This window comes from Dermacentor albipictus, chromosome 8, assembly GCF_038994185.2.
Source record: "Dermacentor albipictus isolate Rhodes 1998 colony chromosome 8, USDA_Dalb.pri_finalv2, whole genome shotgun sequence".
Lineage (NCBI taxonomy): Eukaryota > Metazoa > Arthropoda > Arachnida > Ixodida > Ixodidae > Dermacentor > Dermacentor albipictus.
In genome coordinates, this window is record NC_091828.1 from 59,470,490 (window position 1) to 59,489,100 (window position 18,611).

Here is an 18,611-nt window from a genome sequence, read left to right on the forward strand (position 1 = left end):
GGCTAGTGCTAGAGCCTTCCCTTGCACATCAACTTCTGGTTTGCTATCGAGTGATCATCGTCCACTCCGTTTCTGCGTCGTCCAGGTTTGCACGACTGCACTGAAATCACCTGCACCGTTTCTCACAGCAGTGTCCTAAGCTGAGGCAGCATGTGAGTGCGTATGTGTCAAAACAGCATTGCATGCGAGAACTGCACGAGCTGCCACGAAGTGGTGGACGATTATCGGGGATTACTTTTGAAAAAGCGCCGCCACCGACAGACTCCAACTGAGTTAGGTCGCAGGACACTTTCAAGCACTACCATCTTTATTACCCTAGTACCCTCATAAGTGTTCAAGCTGTCAGCCTTTTTTATTACAGAATTACTCAGCAATAAAACAAATGATACCTAAACATCCTTATTGCAACGAATATATGCCAACAAGAGCACACTTCCTTTAATAAAGCAAGCCTTTCTAACCTTTCTATGCCTACTTTTCTAATGATTAGGAAGGCACAAAACAGCAAAGTATTGTTAACTTTTAAATTTGCGTGATGACTGTGTGATGTACGTACATGGGACAGACTTTTGGTGAAGTCCGGCAGTGAACATTTTCGTGTAAAAAAAAAAAATATCATGAAGCAGTGGAGACAAGGCGTACCGCTCCGGTGAAGACGTTGACAAATGGGCCCTCGTAACCGAAAGAAGTGGAGTAGTCCGACCGCGTAGCTGTTGGGGCCCGCTCATAGATCAGCTGAGGCACTACCACAAAACCCATCTGAAAGGATAGGTCACAGGAAAGCAACTCTTACCCTCTCATAGTCATAAATAAACAAATAATAATAAAAGAACCCTTTTAGATGAACTCTTTAACTCATTAAACACGTAAGATGAGCTCCGTTCATTTATAGTTAAAAAGAAGTGCTTTTCTTTTTTGTCATTTTGAGGAACCTGCTTCGTCGAGTATATTTTGGAGTTGTTAGCACCAGTTTTGTAGTTACCACAGGATGCAACAGATGGATGTACCAGTTCTAGTTAGCCCTAATACCTGCCCAACTAAGATTTGCTGGCAGAGTTTACAGCTTATAGCTCTAAAACTCATGGATCAATATGGAATCATTTTCGGTTAGGAGTGTATGTCGTTTACGAGTTTAACTTAATTCTATGACAAGCTGAACAGTTCATATACCTTCCTTTAATGAAGCAAAGCCCTTTGATAAACATTTTTTTCTGGTCACAAAGATTTTACGTGAGGTTTTAATATGCCACCGAGACAAGCGATGACTCAACGTAGCATCATATGGAGAGCTCTCAGTGTTGGTCAGGGGAGGCTAACCTGCACGCGTATTTGCACAAGCTGTGCAAGGCATTCCTACCGCAGCCTCGTAGAAGACGGGACAGGAAGTGGTGGAACAAACTGAAGACCACGAATGATGCAAATTTTTAAATCCAATAGCACTAGTAGCCCACTAAGTACAAAGATTCTTAATTCAGTTACAATTCGCAGGAAGTATTACATAAGTTTTGGAAATTAGCTACTGCCTTCGGCAAGTACGGCGGTTAAAAAAAAGGAACAGATTGCAAATATGTGTTTGTTCACTATGAATAGCAATTGAACTGAAATCATAGCATTCAGTGTGCTTCAAGTGGTTCTGGCTTTAAAAAAATTTTGTTGTTGTAATCAAATTGTGCTGTTGTAAACACAAATGTAGGTTACCCCCTTTGGCTGTTGGCCAGAACTCTATGTGCTGTAACGTAGATACTTCAGGTGGAATATTGAACTCGGCCATAGATTTTTTGTTATTTCTTGCTCCTCTAATGCCCGTCTTTTCTATGCCAACCTTTTCAAATGTGAATACTACTCTGAGGATAAGACTTCAATTATGGCTGCGGCAACCAGATCTCGATGAGGGCGAAATGCAGCAGCGCTCATGTACTTAGATTCAGATGCACGTGTTCAAGAACTCCAGGGGGTAAACGTCGGCACTGTAAACTGTAACGGCGGCACTAAATTCTGCTTTGGTGACCCCTCGTATTGTCTTTCTTCACAAAAGTGCATTCACTCGCTCCAAATGAAAAGCGACCAAGGTGTACCAACCAGCAGAACACCCATGCAGAAGTTGAGGGCGAGCAGACGACGCAGGAAGAGGAAGTAGGAGGCCACCCCGGAGCCAAAGTTGCCCTGGATGTCCTTGAGGTGGCTGTGCCACAGGTCCACGTGGGACAGGGCATCGAGCAGGCCCCGCTTGACCCGCTGCATTGCCTGTGAGATGGGAGAACAGACACCCTTGCAGCTCACAGTGGCAGGATACCAAGGCAGTTCGGTGGCCTTCAAGGATGGCTAACAAACCCTTCACGGCCACCCTTGAATTCTTCTTTCAGACAATACACTTATACTCCACATGTAACACAAAAATGTGAACCATGCTGTTGTTTAGATACGTCCGAGTCTCCTTAGCTGTGACAGTAGCAGGAAAGTCCACTATATAAGGTTTTTTCGTATTTTTAAAAATAAACTCAGCTGTAAGTCTCTTCTGTTTCCTTTCTTACCTTGCGTCCTGTTTTGTAATGCAGTTTCTATCAATGCATTCGCACCAGCTTGCCAAGCCTATTAATCTCATACCATGGCTGCATTCTAATAAGAAGCAAGAACCTGTTTGATTCGACATCAAGGTAATAGCCTTCCTTGTGGGAATGAATTGGAAAACGACTCAGACTCTTACGCCAATGTTTACGTCCAAACTTGATTTTTACTCCCCGCATCTGTGCTGTCGATGTGCGCAGGAAAGTTACAGAAGCAACTTGTAATTTTGGCATTAAATGAAGGCCCCGAACCTCTAAAGCCTAGAAAACATATTGGCAACTGTCAGAGCGCTTTAAATAATTGACAATAATACTTCTTCCTCGAAATCAATTTCGTTTTCAGTACCACATATGTGTGATAACATCACGATATGCTGTCTCGCTCTATTTCTGCTGCAGCTGTGGCTGCCGGCCAGACAAATATACATTCAGCGCTCCTGCTTACTGTTTTTTTTTTTTCAACACGTTCACTGCAGTATAGGTCACAGGTTGGCCATGGCAGTTGTTTATCCAGTGTGGCTGTGCAGAGCTTTCCCGCAGTATGTAAGTGACACCTTTGACAGAAATCAACAGAGAGGAAAAATTTTTGCTGCTTCTGATCTGACGCGTGGTGGCGGCGTCTCTCTGCACTTGCAGGAAGTTTCAAAGCAGCTCAACTATGTGGTGACTTACTGGCGGATTACAATGCACCAGAGGATTATGACAAGTGACCCACCGGTGGATCATCCTGCACAGGCATCGAAGACTTCAGAAAATGCTACCACAATGAACAGGTCTAGGAGCAACATCATCCTACTTAGTGTGTATGCTACATGACATCGGCAAACTTTGCTCTGTGTCATGACATCAGAATAGTGTCGATGATGTTAGGTCCAGCATTTCAAAGGCAACTTTAGAAACAAATTAGTGTGTCAGTACTCGTAACTAAAACCAGGTTGCTGTGGCTGGGGCGATATTGCTCCTCGAAAAACTCACCATGGCAATTGAGAATTTGGTCCTCCGCCACCACGAGACACTGCGGTGACCGGTGCCGGCGTGGTCGGCCCTCGATGATGTGAGGCGGCGCTTTACCGAGCGCTTCAGTGTCAGGCTCTGCTTGGAGTTGCGCAGAGTGGCCAGCGCGACGGCCTCCGAGAAGTTGCTGTCTGCTCGCAGGATCTGCATTGCACGCAGTAATACTTTGGCTTTATTTTGCCAGTAATAGGCAGCATTGTCGAGTGGATTGACATAAGGTCAATCGAGTTCCTGACAAGGCATCAATCTCCTTCCTCAGGCAAGAGAATACTTGATGCAACCAGAAGAAGAAAGTGAAATGATAGATAAAGAAAGACATACATCCTAAACACACATAATATCCAAGAAAGTAGACAGAGGGACAGCCGTTGCTGCAGCTAAAAAAGTGGAGCACTGAAAGCATAATGTGGAGGTTGTGGGATGGGTTTCCACATTCATTTCACTTTTCCTTTGTTTATTAAACACACCACAAATTTAATTATAAATTAATATGACACTATAATTCAACATAACAGCAAATTTCCTCTGCACTTTCCCTTTCTTCATCAACCACTGGTTTCAAATAGTTGGCAAAAATAGAGTTCGTTGGTTCCTTTAATTACCTCTCGTTGCAGAGTGAAGGTTTCAACTCTGGTGGCCTTGATGGCCTTGGGTGTGGCATACGAGGGTTTATTAGCTTGTTTGCTGCTCCTAAGTTCATATACCGCGTGACACCTGTGGTTGGAAGGATGTTCCACATCCGCAGCCATGGCCATGGGTGGCACTCACAAATGTTCGCAGGGCTAGCTAGACCTATTTCACAAGCACAAATATCCAACAAAGTGAATGGGGGCACAGCCGCCACCACTGCAGCTTAATTCGTAGAGCTTGCTCGCATCATTTAGAGTTCCCGCCTATGGGAGCCACACCCAAAATTTATTATTATTACACAATTAATTACGAATAATTAATTATCACCCCCAAGTACTTAGCACTACAGTTAAGGAGACACCAAAGGCAAATATTAAGTCAAGATGAACTGTTAAAATATCATTACAGAAACCTCGCAGTGCTTATTTGTGCAAAGAAAAGACATTACTCACAGACAAAATCGCGACTGAGTGGCCCGAATTCCTCTGGCGCAATTAAAATCGCCCACCATGAGTGAGGCAGTATGATGCTGCATATGTCATCACTGCCCTTTACTGCCATCTCACGGCAAGTGAAATGACATCCGAGAGCTAAGGCGCTACAGTTTTTTGTGCAAAATGCGAGAGCATAGCCGGAAGCCAAGCCAGGACAGAGCCAACAGCATTCCAACACATCACACGGACACAGAATTTTCTGCTGCTTGCCATTAATATGAGCTTTGTAAGCCAGCAAAGCCATCACAGCAATAAACGCGATGCCAAAACTACCAAAATGTGAGAGCGCAGGTGGTGCGGGTTGACTGAAAATGCAACCTTTTGACTACCCACATGAAAGCATTATGTCATTCATAGACCAAAACTCACACACACAAATACACTTATAGCTGGTTAAAAAAAAAAAAAAAATTCCATGAGCAAGGACAGCATAACATTAGAGTGCTGAAAATGTAGTTGACAATGCCCTAGATTCGTGCCTGCAGGCATGGGATGGGAGAAGCATAGTAATACGGAGAGTTGCACAGGATAATTTGAACTGAACTTCTTCAACATCACAAAGAGAAGACACAAAGTGTCGTAAATCGCTTCCTTTCTTTCTATTGCTGATTTTCATGATACTTCCAACAAGAGATACTGAAAGTACCTCGCTACAGTTAGGGCATGGAGTTAAACAGAGAAATACTGCTTCCCTTTGCGTTCTGAAACTACAGAACAAAATAAGTTTATTTTGTCCTCTGAAACTACAGAACAAAAGGGGTGAAAACAAAAACTACAACAAAGAAGCCACCTACTAGGCTGCCTGGCAATGCTCTTCCCAACAACCAATCATACAAGCTGTTGTACAATTGATACTCAATAATCCAATGAAGGCAAAAACATTTCTAAACCCGTTCATCAATCATGTCCACATGCACACAAAGCTACATACAATTTCCTATAATATAGGTTCACTGACCTAAAACAATCTACCGTTCCCTCGTACACTTCTCATATAGGGGCACTTGGTGTCGACATTGTTTTCATAATAAGAATGAAGTGATTTCAGAATCACCCTTCCGAGAACTTGTTCTGCATATTGTGTGTGTCGTAGGTGCGTTTATTTGGAGTTAGCAAAGCATTTTAGAATGACAGGAAGCTGAGTGAGTTGGTAAGGATCCATGGCTTGAGAAAGCAGGCGTACAAAACCCGGACACCAGAACCAAAAGGTCAACACAGACACCAACCATGAACTGAAAGGTTGCATGGTGGCAGAAACACACAAAAGTGATCAGCGCACGCTCTAGTGAAAGCCACACTAATGTGCTGACCATGGAGACCATGTGTTCAATCTCAAAAGAGGTTGGTTCACACATGATGATTCTTGTTTGTGAAAGATAATCAAAAGCTGGTTTGTTCACATGCTACTGCAATTACTGATACACCATGCCTCTACTGTAAGATTCACTTTTTCATTCCTATTCTTGAACATAGCATGTGTGTAAGCCAGCCTTCGATTAGCTTTCATAAAAAAGAATTGTCGTGTCTGGATTTAGATTTCTTTGAGAATGAACATGTGGTGTTGGCGGTTGACAGGTTAGCGCAGCCTTCACTAGAGCATGTGCAAATCATTCTTGTGCTTTCCTTGTTTACTGCCATAGTGCAACCTTTCTGTTCACAGTTTGCATCTGTTCATGTGTCTTGGTCTTGTGTCTGTGCTTTCTATGACTGCCTTTCCAAATCACTGCGTGACCAGCAGACTTGTACGTAACGAGTTACATGTGATTATTTACTTGTAATCAATTACATATTTTGTAATTTTGTAGTTTAACAAATACTTTGGTTACTCAGTAACGCTCACTGTAATTCAATTACTTTTTTCAGTGACCAATTACATGTAACCAGTTACTTTATTGACGAGACAGTCTGTAACAGGTGACGCAGCTTTGAGAACCTGAATTTGGCGAGAATTACGGTATAATGCCCGCGATCTTGCCATGTGGCAGCTTCTCAAAAGCGCAAGTTCAGACAGGTAAACTCCGGGGCTTTTTATTTTTCTCATTGAACTAGTGCTGGCACATGTCTATAGCGAAGGCCACTTAGGATGTTAATGCGAGGAAATCATATACAGATAATTTTTTCTGCTTTTGATTAGCCCAACAAGTGTCTTCTTCAAGTCCCAGCAACAACGAAGTGCTGCAACTTCACAGAGGATCCGGACGCTGAGTAACAACAATCTTGTGTACAAGATCCATACATGTTGTAACCCCCCGCCCCCGCCCCCTCCGTGCACATAGAGCAAATTGGCTGACCCCCCCTGTCTTTTCGTCTCATTTTCCCAATCGAGCTAGTTTTCAGCGTCGCTGCTGAAGCCTTCACAACAAAAACGAAGGACGATGACAGACGACATTTTTTAAAAGCAATCGTTGGTGCAGATAAGCAATGTATAAAAGGCTGTTGAGGATGCACTGAAAGTGCCTGGCCAGGTCCTTCTGTTTACTGTATCTAAGCAATGTCAAAAAAGTTACGAGGAAAGTAACATAGAGGTAAACTTTTACTTATGAGTAATTCCTCAATTACGTTCGTGGGGCAATTAATTGGTAGCTGTAATAAATAACATTTTTGAATGCAGCAATTTTAATTGTAATCGGTCGCTTTCTTTTTTTCTGTAATGTGTATGAGTCTGGTGACCAGCAAGTCACACAAGGCCTTGCTGACTCACGTGGAACAGGTCATCGGCGTTCATGTCGTTGGCGTTGTTGGCCGTGGCCGCGCGCACGCGAAGTGTCAGGTAGCGCCAGTTGTCTCGCCGCTGGCTGCTGCCAGCGTCAGAGGGGGCTGCAACTGCTGGCACCTTGTCGCCCCGGGGTTTCTCCGAGACGACGGCGTCCGGCTCCATTGTGCTGAGGTCATCTGCGTGATCCGCATTGGCCACATGTAATTTACAATCGATAATGCTCCCCTCCGCAATGTCATTTGAACTTAGGGGTATTTCAAATACAAAATAAAAATGCAATAACAATTTTATTACTAAAAAAATCTCTACACAATGCAAAACAGCACATAATAATTGGCAAAAGGAAAAAAGAAAAGAACCAAATGATATGTCAGATGTACAAAGTATCACAAAGTATAACAGGAAATGACAAGGCTGGTTGGAAAGGAAGTACTGCTCCCATATTGCGTCGAAGTGTGTTGGAAGTATTATTTCAGTGGGTAAGCCTTTGCGTACTTCAGCACCAGAAAATTCAATTAACTGCTTGCCGTACACGCTTAAGCACACAATAAAATTGAGATAACCAATACATGCAAGCCTCTTGTTTAACGATGGGAGAGTGGACATGATATGCAGCATATGCACCTTAGTATTTATTTTCTTGCCGACTAGACAGGAAACCCTGGAGTTCTGAAAAGTAAATTAACCTTTTCTCTAGCGCAGACGATCTGAGCTCGTCCACACTCAAACATGTGCCTGTGCACTGCTGCAGTCGAGCTACCTTGATAAATTTTGTTTAATTCTTTTTGGCTTCTACAGATGGCGCAGTAAAAAAATAAAGAAATGCACTCAAAGCTTGCATTTTGGTCAAGAATTGTTTCGAAGCTGGGAACTGGGATTTGAAAATGGTGTCCTTCTCTGAAACATGCATGTGCCGGCAATGGCTCCACTCCGGAAAAAAGGAAGAAAACATTTGTTTGTGGAAGTTTTGTTGGACTTGGACAATGAAGAAGAAGTTTGGTTTTCCTCTGAGAGTGGCAGAAATCATACTGAGCAGCATAACTCCTCCAGTCATTGGATTCAGACAACGACAGCGTCTCAACACATCGGTAGTGGACGCTGATAGATGTAAAGAACCCCCACCGGCGCCTCCAAAGTTTGTTTTCACAGCCACGCCTGGTATAAAGGTACCTGCGACAAGAGGACGGGAACTGTGCGCAGCATTTTGAATTGTTTCTAAGGAATTAACTAATAGATTTTTTTCTTCGTGATAGCAACCGCTACACGTACCTGGTGGGAGGAATGTGGAGTAGCACTCTGCACTATTCTGTGCTTGGAAATGTACCACACCGAGTCTACAATTTATGGATCTGACATCCCTTGCCACAAGTTTCGGCCCCGCTTGTCACAGTGTTGTTTTTAAATTTCGAAAGAGACATTTTTTTCAACGAGGACTACAGAAAGTCGGAGACTCTCTACTGTGCATGTGTCTATACTTTGCGTGTGTCTTACAAATAAAGTGCTTTTAAGGATATTTTTTAGTTGTTTCAAGATATGTAGAATTACTTAGGCCAAAAAAGAAAATATTGGTATTTTTGTATTATTTTTGGCCACAAAACTCGGTAGGATAAGGGTTAAAGTTAAAGATAAGGGTTAAATTTGTAGAGTGAGTAACAACGTTAGGTAAGTTGTGCATGTCTGGTCCTGTGAATCATGACAATAGCTTATCGCTTGTCATCACCATTAACAGCAAAATCATCGGTGGCCTTGGAATCACTAACACTAATAAGATGCTAACACAAAAAGAAAACGAATGTGTATGCAGGGGCGTTAATGAGCAACTAAATATTTTAATTAAGTAGGGGAGCTTGTTATTGCCTTATTGTAATGGGTCCCTCACTACCCTAGTCAGCAATGGACCCACATGATTTTCCAATCATATTTTGTGTCTATTAAAAGGCAAAAATAACATTAATATTATTATTTTATGAAAAGCTTGTATGTTTGTTTAGGACCACTGAGAAGTTGCCTCCTAATGATCAAACAAAAGGAAACAGCCGGCTGCTGTTTCTGCTGCTCGTGGGCAGTCATATCAGCCAAAGAATACTGGGAATGTCTTAACGGCATCAGCGCAGTTTTGTTAACGCGTAATAAACTTGGCAGAAACTGAGAAAAATTTAGCGGACTAATGTTCCTGGCTAAAAGCAACTAGCAGGTGTGCGTGCAAAATGAAGCACTTCTCCTTTGGAAGCTACCGAGCTGGCATTATTTGTTGCTGCTGCCTTGTGGGCACTGTTCTCACAGGCATGATTGGGAGCACGTGGTGGGCTCGACGGAGCGCACGTGGTGCAGGACGAAGGCCTCTCCCGATAGTTTCCAATCGGCTCTGTCTGTTGTCAGCTGACAACATCTAGTGCCTGTGCAAGTTTTCTAATCTCCTTGTGTGCCACCTACTGTACAGACTCATGTAAGGGCAGCACAGTTTTTTCCTCAATTTTGACAAGGAGTTACCCTCACATGGGATGAAACCTTTTGGTCGAAATTGTGCGTACTGCAGACGTGCCACTGCATCAGAGGTCAACGCGCAGCCCTCGCCATCTAACAGTGGCCCACGGAAGTATGTAGAGCACGAAAATTCGCTGACGCGTGTGGGCGCTGCATCAGGGCACCGAACACGATTGCTTCTGTGTTGGAAATTGTTTTCCCCAAATTTTGGCTAGTCAAGTTAGGGGTGTGGTCCTTACACAAGTCCATACGATAATCTGGTTCCCTCGACAATGTGTCCTTTCACTTGGGAACCAATAAAGCATCAGTTATCTCCTTTACGCATTACACGGCCTGCGCAACTCCCTCACTTCCTCCTAATCTCAACTAGAACACTGGCGACCCCTGAATACTCTCTATTCCATACTTCTATCTTTTCGTCTCTTATCATTATGCCTATCATATTCCATAACATCACTTGTTGCACAGACCTTAGCTTCTTTGTCATTCTGCAAGTTGCAGCCGCTAATGTTAGCCCTAGCAGAATATGCTGATTATAAACTTTTCATTTCAAGCACAGTGGTAAGCTGCTGGTCACAGGTGGGTAACGCCTGCTGTGTGCGCCCCAACCCATCTTTATTTGCCCAGATAGTTTCTTCTAACTAGTAGGGTTCCCCGAGACTACTTGACCTGATCCTTAAACCAATCAGTTACCTTTACACTGCTCACTCTGTGCTTTCCTCAGTTTCCTTTCAAGCGTTTCATTTTTTTTTGTCCTTAAAATCAGCCTCCTGAGAGCTGCATCTAAATAAGACGCAGACTTTGCCTCACTATCATCATGAGCCAACACGGCAAGTCTGACACTACGTTTAGATGCACAAGTTCTACTGTAAAATGGCCAGCTTACTCATCAGTCAAAGGTACTCAGGTGTGGGTAGTGCCATCGAGGTATCTGGGTAATGCCCAAAACCTGGGTCACACAAATTTCTGTCCACAAAGCAGAAGCTAACGGGTGCACAGTTACAGCGAACTACAATTACATGGGCAGCACACTGACCGACATGCATTGCGTCTCACTGCACATGCTAGCGCAATGTGGTGCTCAAACCAGCGATGTTGTCTTCACTCGCTATTTAAGGTGTCTAGCGAACTGCCGCTCTAGAACAGCTGTGCTTCAGCCTGCGACGCACTTCACCATAATGCGCCTTCAATAGTCAGTAGCTGCCGTGCCGCCGCTACTTGTAAACCCCAATTCACCAGGTGGTGAGGCGTAGTCGTGCCCCAAGAAATATTTCTCGTATACTCTAGCGCTGTTACAGGCTGCGTGTAATGCGATGCTCTCCCTGCCCCGACACATCCCACCATCCGCAATGAACTGTTTTGAGGCGATGTGAGAAAAGCGCGCCATTCCTTTGACCCGGCTAGACTCGTGGGCTTTCACTTCCCAAAACCGTCATTTGGCTGTACCGGGTGCACTAATTTTACACCCCGCACTTCCATAAAAATGTCACGAGTATAAAACTATTTACACGGTGTATTTACAAACCGTATATACACAGCTGCCGAGAATGCTGAGAGGCTCTTGCTACTTTGTCCTCTTCACCGTTGATGACCTTGTTCTCTTTTCTCATCGTAACAATATATTGGGAGGCTTCAGATTAAATTTTGATGTCATGTTTTAATTCAATACAAAAATCTCATACAGAAGCAGTTTTCTTTTGCGCCCTTCACCGGATTGGCATACATTCGTTTTTTAAGAGTGCACTAACCTCCTTAACCTGAAGCAGAATTCAAGGCTGGGATGGCATGGCACGGTGGCACAATGTGACTATAGTCTGTTTCGTACAAAGCACACAATGTTGTGAATGCTAGAGAGGCTTTTCCCACTGTTTGCATTTGCAACAACAAAAAAGTGAACCATGTACAAAAGAAAAGGCATATGCATAGTGTAATTCTAAGCAACATTGTCTCACACTTGTGCGCATTGAAATACAATGTATTTTTTGCATGGAGGGCATCGAAGATCTGAACCTATTTACCCTCAAATGAGTGGAGTGACATGTTTCTGCACTTGCGACTAAAACATTTTCGCATACTGGTAGCACAATGATGCACAAATAATAGGTGATTTGACGAAACTGATAATCTACGAGTTGTTGTCGTGATATATAGATAAGGGCAAGTTGTTAGTCAGTAGTAAGTGTGCCACATTAAGTATAACTGCCCTGTGAAATGTGGAGAGCCAGCATTGCATTATTAAATATGATATGCACTACTTGAGTAATGTGAATTTAGTTGAATACGTATGAATACTGTATGTGTGAGTATGTATGAGTGTGTACGAGTAATGCACTTGAATACGTGAATGCTCTACTTGAGTAGCTTTTGCAGCGCTACTGCTAAGTATGAAATAAAGTCCAGCCACAGAAATTATGCGCGTGTGTGCGTATGCATGCAAGCACATGCACACACACATATATGTAGACAGCTCTTACTGTGGTGCATATCTAGCAGGAGTGTCATTTTCATTTTCAAACCATCTGCTGCCCAAATGTGAAATTTGTGTGCTTGTTACGAAGGACTGATAACAGGCCTAAATTGAAAAAAAGAAAGAAAAATAGTAATTCGTATAATCTTACTTCACTGTACGTTTTTTCACTCTTAGTGTGCAACATCTCACATTGTGTGAAAAATATTTAAGCAGCTTGTACAGCAGAAGTGAGTGTACTGTGCACTCGAATGACTGGTGCTGTGAGGGCTATGTGAGATGCTCATCCTCATTACTACCTGTATATTCAATGGTGAATATAACTTGTGTTACTTAGGTCATTTATTTCATTAAATAATGTTGCACTCAGTGGTTTCTATGCATACCTTTTCTTGTATCTCAGCATCATTACACCATGCTTTACATGGGCTCTTTAAAGTTGTTATAAATATAAAAAAATTTTAAACTTAATCTTCAAAACGAGGTGCCATAGGACAACATGTGACACATGAATCTGGGTGCTTAGCACGCAGATCTGATTTAGGAGCTAATCAGTATGCCATGAAACTGTGACAACTAGTCAAACAGGCAAAAATACAAACTTCACAACTGGCTAAAGCTTACATCAGTCTGGGAACCATACCAGGAAAAGCTACCTGACCATGATAGCGGCATTATCGACTCTATCGCAGTGGGAATCCAGGGTCAGTGAAGTTGAGGGTCAACAGATAGCTTGTCTACTCAGGACTGATAACATTGTGAAATCTAAAAATGCATGCTGACCATAAAGAGGTAAAAAGAAAAGACGTTTAGGTTTTCATACAACAGCATTGTTCGTAATGAAGAAGCATACAATCAATGGCTGGCAGTGTATGTGTGAATAGATGGCACTTTTTTACTGTTAACTTGGGAGTCGAATCATCCTTCTGTGGTTGGGAAACTGTTCACAGCTTTATGAATCAAAATTAAAGGTACACAAAACTGTAACACCAAGTTACTTTAGTTTGGTGAAGTGCTTCTTTTCAATATACAACCTGCATTTACATGCATGAACAGGGTTACTTATTAGTAGTAAATTAAGCTCAATTTCTCTCCTTGAATTTTGTAACTTTACTGCAGAGCTTGTAGTCGAGTATGATGTCACAAATTTAAAAGTACTTTCGCATGTTTGCACCCATTTTCATTCAGAAAAAGCTCTCAAAAGACACTTTATTGAGTCTTTCAGTTCCTTTTGAATGTGACATAATCCTTATCAATGAACTATCAACAGTACCAAGCAGACACTATTTAGATCTGGTAACATCATGAGGAGCTAGTGTGGGCACTTAGAGGCCGTCTTTCGTTTTTGAGCTTTTTTGGCTTACCAAACTCAACTCATGGTAAGACTGCTGTTTCTGGTTTTCCAGAAGTGTAATTTAGCAATCCAGCATAACTTAACACTCCATTTTCCACTTAAGTGTCCCTCTAAGAGCTTTGCACATGGTGACAACAGTGCGCTCACATTAACACGTGGGGGAAGGAAGTAAGCTATATGAGGAAGCATCATGTCATGCAGCCACCTTTTCCAACCCACTCTCTGTGAAACCATCCTCTTTGCCTTTTCTCTCTAAAAAAATCAGCCCAACGTGTGACCCTACTCGGCAAACTCAGCCCAGTGTGCTTGGTTCGCAATAGTAAAAGCAACGGAAGAATTTTATACTGGCCTGTACAGTACCCAGAGTAGCCATGATACCTCCATTCGAAGTAGTAATGAACACGTCACAGAAGCTCCTTCTATAGCTAGCGGTGAAGTTAGAAGAGCCTTGCAAGACATGAAATAGGGAAAAGTGGCAGGATAAGATGGACTACCAGTCAATTTAATCAAAGATGGGGGAGACATAATGCTTGAAAAACTGGCGGGCTTTCATACAAACTGTCTCACGGCTTCAGGGGTCACAGAAAAATGGAAGAATGCCAACATTATACTAATCCATGAAAAGGAAGATGTTAAACAAATGAAAAACTATAGGCCCTTTAGCTTACTTCCAGTATTATATGACATGCTCACAAAGATAGTTTTCAAGAGATATAAGGGCAACACTGAACTTCAGTCAACCAAGGGAACAGGCTGGCTTCAGGAAGGGTTACTCTACAATGAATCACATCCATGTCATCAAACAGATAATTGAAAAATCTGCAGAGTACAATCAGCCTCTCCATATGGCTTTCATAGATTATGAAAAGGCATTTGATTCAGTAGCGATACCAGCAGTCATAGAGGCATTACGTAATCAAGGAGTACAGGAGCCTTACATAAATGTCTTGGAAAATATCTGCAGAGATTCCACAGCTACCTTAATCCCCTACAAGAAAAGTAGGAAGATACCTATAAAAAAAGGGGTCACACAAGAAGGCACAATCTCTCCAATGCTATTCACTACGTGCTTGGGAGAAGTATTCCGGCTATTAAACTGGGAAGGCTTAGGAGATCGGATCAACGGCGAATATCTCAGCAATCTTTGGCTTGCAAATGACGTTGTCCTGTTCAGCCCTGTGCTGGGGACGAACTACAACAAATGATTGAGGACCTTCACAGAGAAAGTGTAAGAGTGAGGTTGGAGATTAATATGCAGAAGACAAAGATAATGATCAATAGCCTGACAAGGGAATGAAAGTTCAGGATTGTCAGTCAGCCTCTAGAGTGTGTGAAGGACCATGTTTACCTAGCTCAATTACTCACAGGGAACCCTGGTCATGAGAAGGAAATCTACAGAAGAATTAAAATGGGTTAAAGTACATATAGCAGCCATTATCAGATCCTGACTGCAAGCTTACCATAACCATTTAAAAGGAAGGTGTACAATCAGTGCATTATACCAATGCTAACATATGGGGCAGAAACTTGGAGACTGATAAAGGAGCTTGAGAACATGTTAAGGACCGCGCGAAGAGCGATGGAACGAAGAATCTTAGGCGTAACGTTAAGAGACAGGAAGAGAGCGGTGTGGATCAGGGAGCAAACGGGGTTAGCCAAAATTGTAATTGACATTAAGAGAAATAAAATGGAACTGGGCAGATCATGTAATGCGTAGGTTAGACAGTCGGTGGACCACTAGGTTTACTGATTGTTTGTCAAGAGAAGGAAAGTGCAGTCAAGGACAGAGGAAGACTACGTGGGGTGATGAAATTAGGAAATTAGCAGGTGCTAGCTGGAATCGGTTGGCGCAGGACAGGGGCAATTGGAGACCGCAGGGAGTGGACTTCGTCCTGCAGTGGACATAAAATAGACTGATGATGATGATGTTTTAATCGATATGCACTCATTCAAGTGGTTTGCCAACCCCTCAGTGTACATTTTCCCAAGATATGTTTGTGCAACTTCAGTCATTTATATTCCAATGAACACATTCATCGTCTTCCTTGTAACATGTGAGCGCAGCAGCCGCTGGTTGCTGTCGCACTCCTTGCCTTTTGAAAGAGCCGTGCTAGCAGTACTAGCCTTAGGCTAGGCCAGCGCAGCTGGTTGGCTTAGTGCAGGTGACTAGACTAGCCAGCCGGCTGGCACGGCGGTGAAAGACACCCAAACTTACCCCGACATTACCACGTGTAGGGCCAACTCACTCGTCTTCAATTATGTTCTGCAATGCTCTCTTCTGGCTCCTTCCTTGCTCTGTGCCTTGCCTTAACCTATCTGAGACCTGTGAGATGCGACAGTCGCGTGCCAATCACATGGCAGCCACTTGCCTAGATTCCGGGAAGGCAGCTGCCTGATGAGGTTGCGGGTGTGAAAGGGCACGCTTGGCCGTCGCACTTCAGCGCCATCCCCGCCAAGTCGAGACGGGTGGACGTAGCCATGCTCGTCTTCCTCGGCATTCTCCACTGCACAAAAAGGCCACACTTTCAATTGCAGGCCTTCAACAGCAAGTACAGATAATTTGATTGCAGGGCGCAAAGTCTCAAGAGAAACAAATTAACCCATGAAAAGGACCATGGCTATATGTTAACTGGCTAAAATTATGAATTAACTTACTTATTATTCCCTATGCAAGTAAATAAATAAATAAACAAGCAAGTGAGAAAACAATTGAAACATGCACTGCACTGGTAGGATCAAAAGCTTATGTAATGCGAGATCCGAGGAAAAGCAGAATATTTCCTGAGCCAGGGCACGCAGCCTGCATTTATTATGTGCTTACGTGTACTGGCATACGTGACCAACATGATGTTACACTGTACTAAGGCTGCATTACTATAGCTGTCGGCAAAAACTGGGCTGATATTGAGCTTTTGAGAGTAACACTGAACCAACATCCTGTAAAATTTTTACTGTGCCTGTATACAAGTACATGTGTAAGGTCGTGCACCATAAGAGAGAGAGCACAGAATTTGCTTTCAAGCAATGATCACTCGTGATGCGTGGAATGGAATCTCCGTCAAGTTGTCAAGTAGCATGTAGCTTTCATTTTGGACAGCGAGTCTCTAATCACTTTTGTGCAGGCTGTGTGTGTCCAGCCACTAGGACCTCTTCAAGGAGATTGGGCTGTCCTTTTTCATATTGCGTAAGAGAGTATACAGAGCAGCCCAGATATATGGAAGGAGGCACCCCACTCTTCTGCTGCTTCTACTAGCGCTCAGGCAGATTGTAAGCACTGTTTGATCGATTGATTGACAATGATTTATTCGGATTAATGTCTCCAAGCAGCACACCGGCTACGAGAATCTAGTAGAAAGCTCTGAATTAGTTACGACCACCTGGAGTTCTTTAACCAGCAACCCAAGTGCAGTACATAAATGTTTTTGCCATGCTGGAATGTAGCTGCTGAAACGTGAAATCGAATGCGCAACCTGGTGCTGAGCAACAGAACGGCTTAGCCACTCAGCCACCACAGTGGGTACCTCCACCAAGGGCTACGCAGTGGGTCTAGGTGGAGAACAGCTGAACAGTTCAGTAAAGTCAGTTCAAAGGAGCTGACCAATAATAATAACTAAAAAAGAAAGGAGACAGGACAGGGACAAGAGTGACTCACAGTGCTGACTCAGTGCTCTGGTCTTCCCTGTGCTATATATATATCTTTTTTTTGCATTGTCCTTCTTTATGATCTGTAGATCTGCGCAACCAACTCGCACAAGTACAGTCGCCGACTGATTTCTCGGATTCCGAAAATTCGGACATGCTCTATTATTCGGTCTGCTTCACGGCACAGCCATTCTCCCCATAGACCCAACGTATAACAACTGCCAAAAGTTCGGACACCTTGCAACCTCTCGTCTCATTTTTCGGACATTCCTTCAGCCAACTTGATCGAGAGCACCATGCACCGACTCTGACCGGTGCATGGTTCGACTTGCTGAATGCCATTTTTGTTTTGAATGGAGCCTCCCTGATGCTCCACGAAGTGGTGCTACTGCAAATCCCCGCTCATCATCATCGTTCCTGCCTGGTTCATGGCTACAGCAGTTCCGGTCTCAGCTTAGTAAGCCATGTCAAGACAATCCAGCAGCTGATTGGCTTCTTTTTTCGTGCTCGATGCTGCGAGTAGGCCACATTTTTTGTTTGTGAGACTGGTGTCGGCGTGACGGCGTGGTGGTGTTTGCTTTGTGTGCTGTGTCAAGGTTGTGGTGATCCAACGCGGCATATGGAAACATCGCGTCAAGTGTCTAATGGCGCTGACAGTGCCTGCGCAGACTGCACCAGGGAATGCCGGCAAGCAGGTGCCGGGAGGCCTAGGATTTGTCGCCTTCCGATGTGTTCCCTACTGACGCCGAAAATGTTCTGCCGAGATGTGCGCAGTGGTTGCATTGTGATTCCGGACACCATCTCATTTTACAGTTTCACAGGTGCTGACACTGCCATACTGACATGCGCAGAACTCGACAATGGCGAGATCATACGTCACGTTTCTGCTGCACCGCCGGACGATAACTCCGAGTCGGAAGATGACACACCATGTGCTATGCTGCCGTCGCATGCGTAGCGTGTACAAGCAGCAACTGTGCTTTCAGATGCCTGTAGTGACTGTACGACCCTCTCCGATGTTCAGGCTTATCTGATTGCACGTAAATGGAACAGCATGCAACGACGCATTCACAATTTCTTCAAGCCTACTGCCAAGCCTGAATAAGTGCATGGAAATAAAGGATTTCTTTTTTTTTTCTTAATCTGCTTTTTAGGACACCTGTTTATTCGGACATTTCCGCAGTCCCCATGAGGTCCGAATAAACGGTCGGCGACTGTATTAGTCAGGCAATGTCTAAGGAGTTGC

At 43.5% G+C, this 18,611-nt stretch overlaps 1 protein-coding gene across 1 annotated transcript in view; it reads right to left on the reverse strand.

Moving 5' to 3' along the window:
* The window catches only part of LOC135915172 (transmembrane channel-like protein 5), a 64,547-nt gene that overhangs the window by 38,725 nt on the left and 7,211 nt on the right, over nt 1-18,611 (reverse strand). Inside the window, exons 3-7 of the mRNA XM_065448214.2 lie at nt 16,093-16,227; nt 7,404-7,594; nt 3,540-3,722; nt 2,080-2,244; nt 643-759 (exon numbers count right to left, since the gene is read on the reverse strand). Coding sequence (XP_065304286.1) covers nt 643-759; nt 2,080-2,244; nt 3,540-3,722; nt 7,404-7,594; nt 16,093-16,227 — 791 coding nt within the window. The remainder of the gene's footprint in view (nt 1-642; nt 760-2,079; nt 2,245-3,539; nt 3,723-7,403; nt 7,595-16,092; nt 16,228-18,611) is intronic.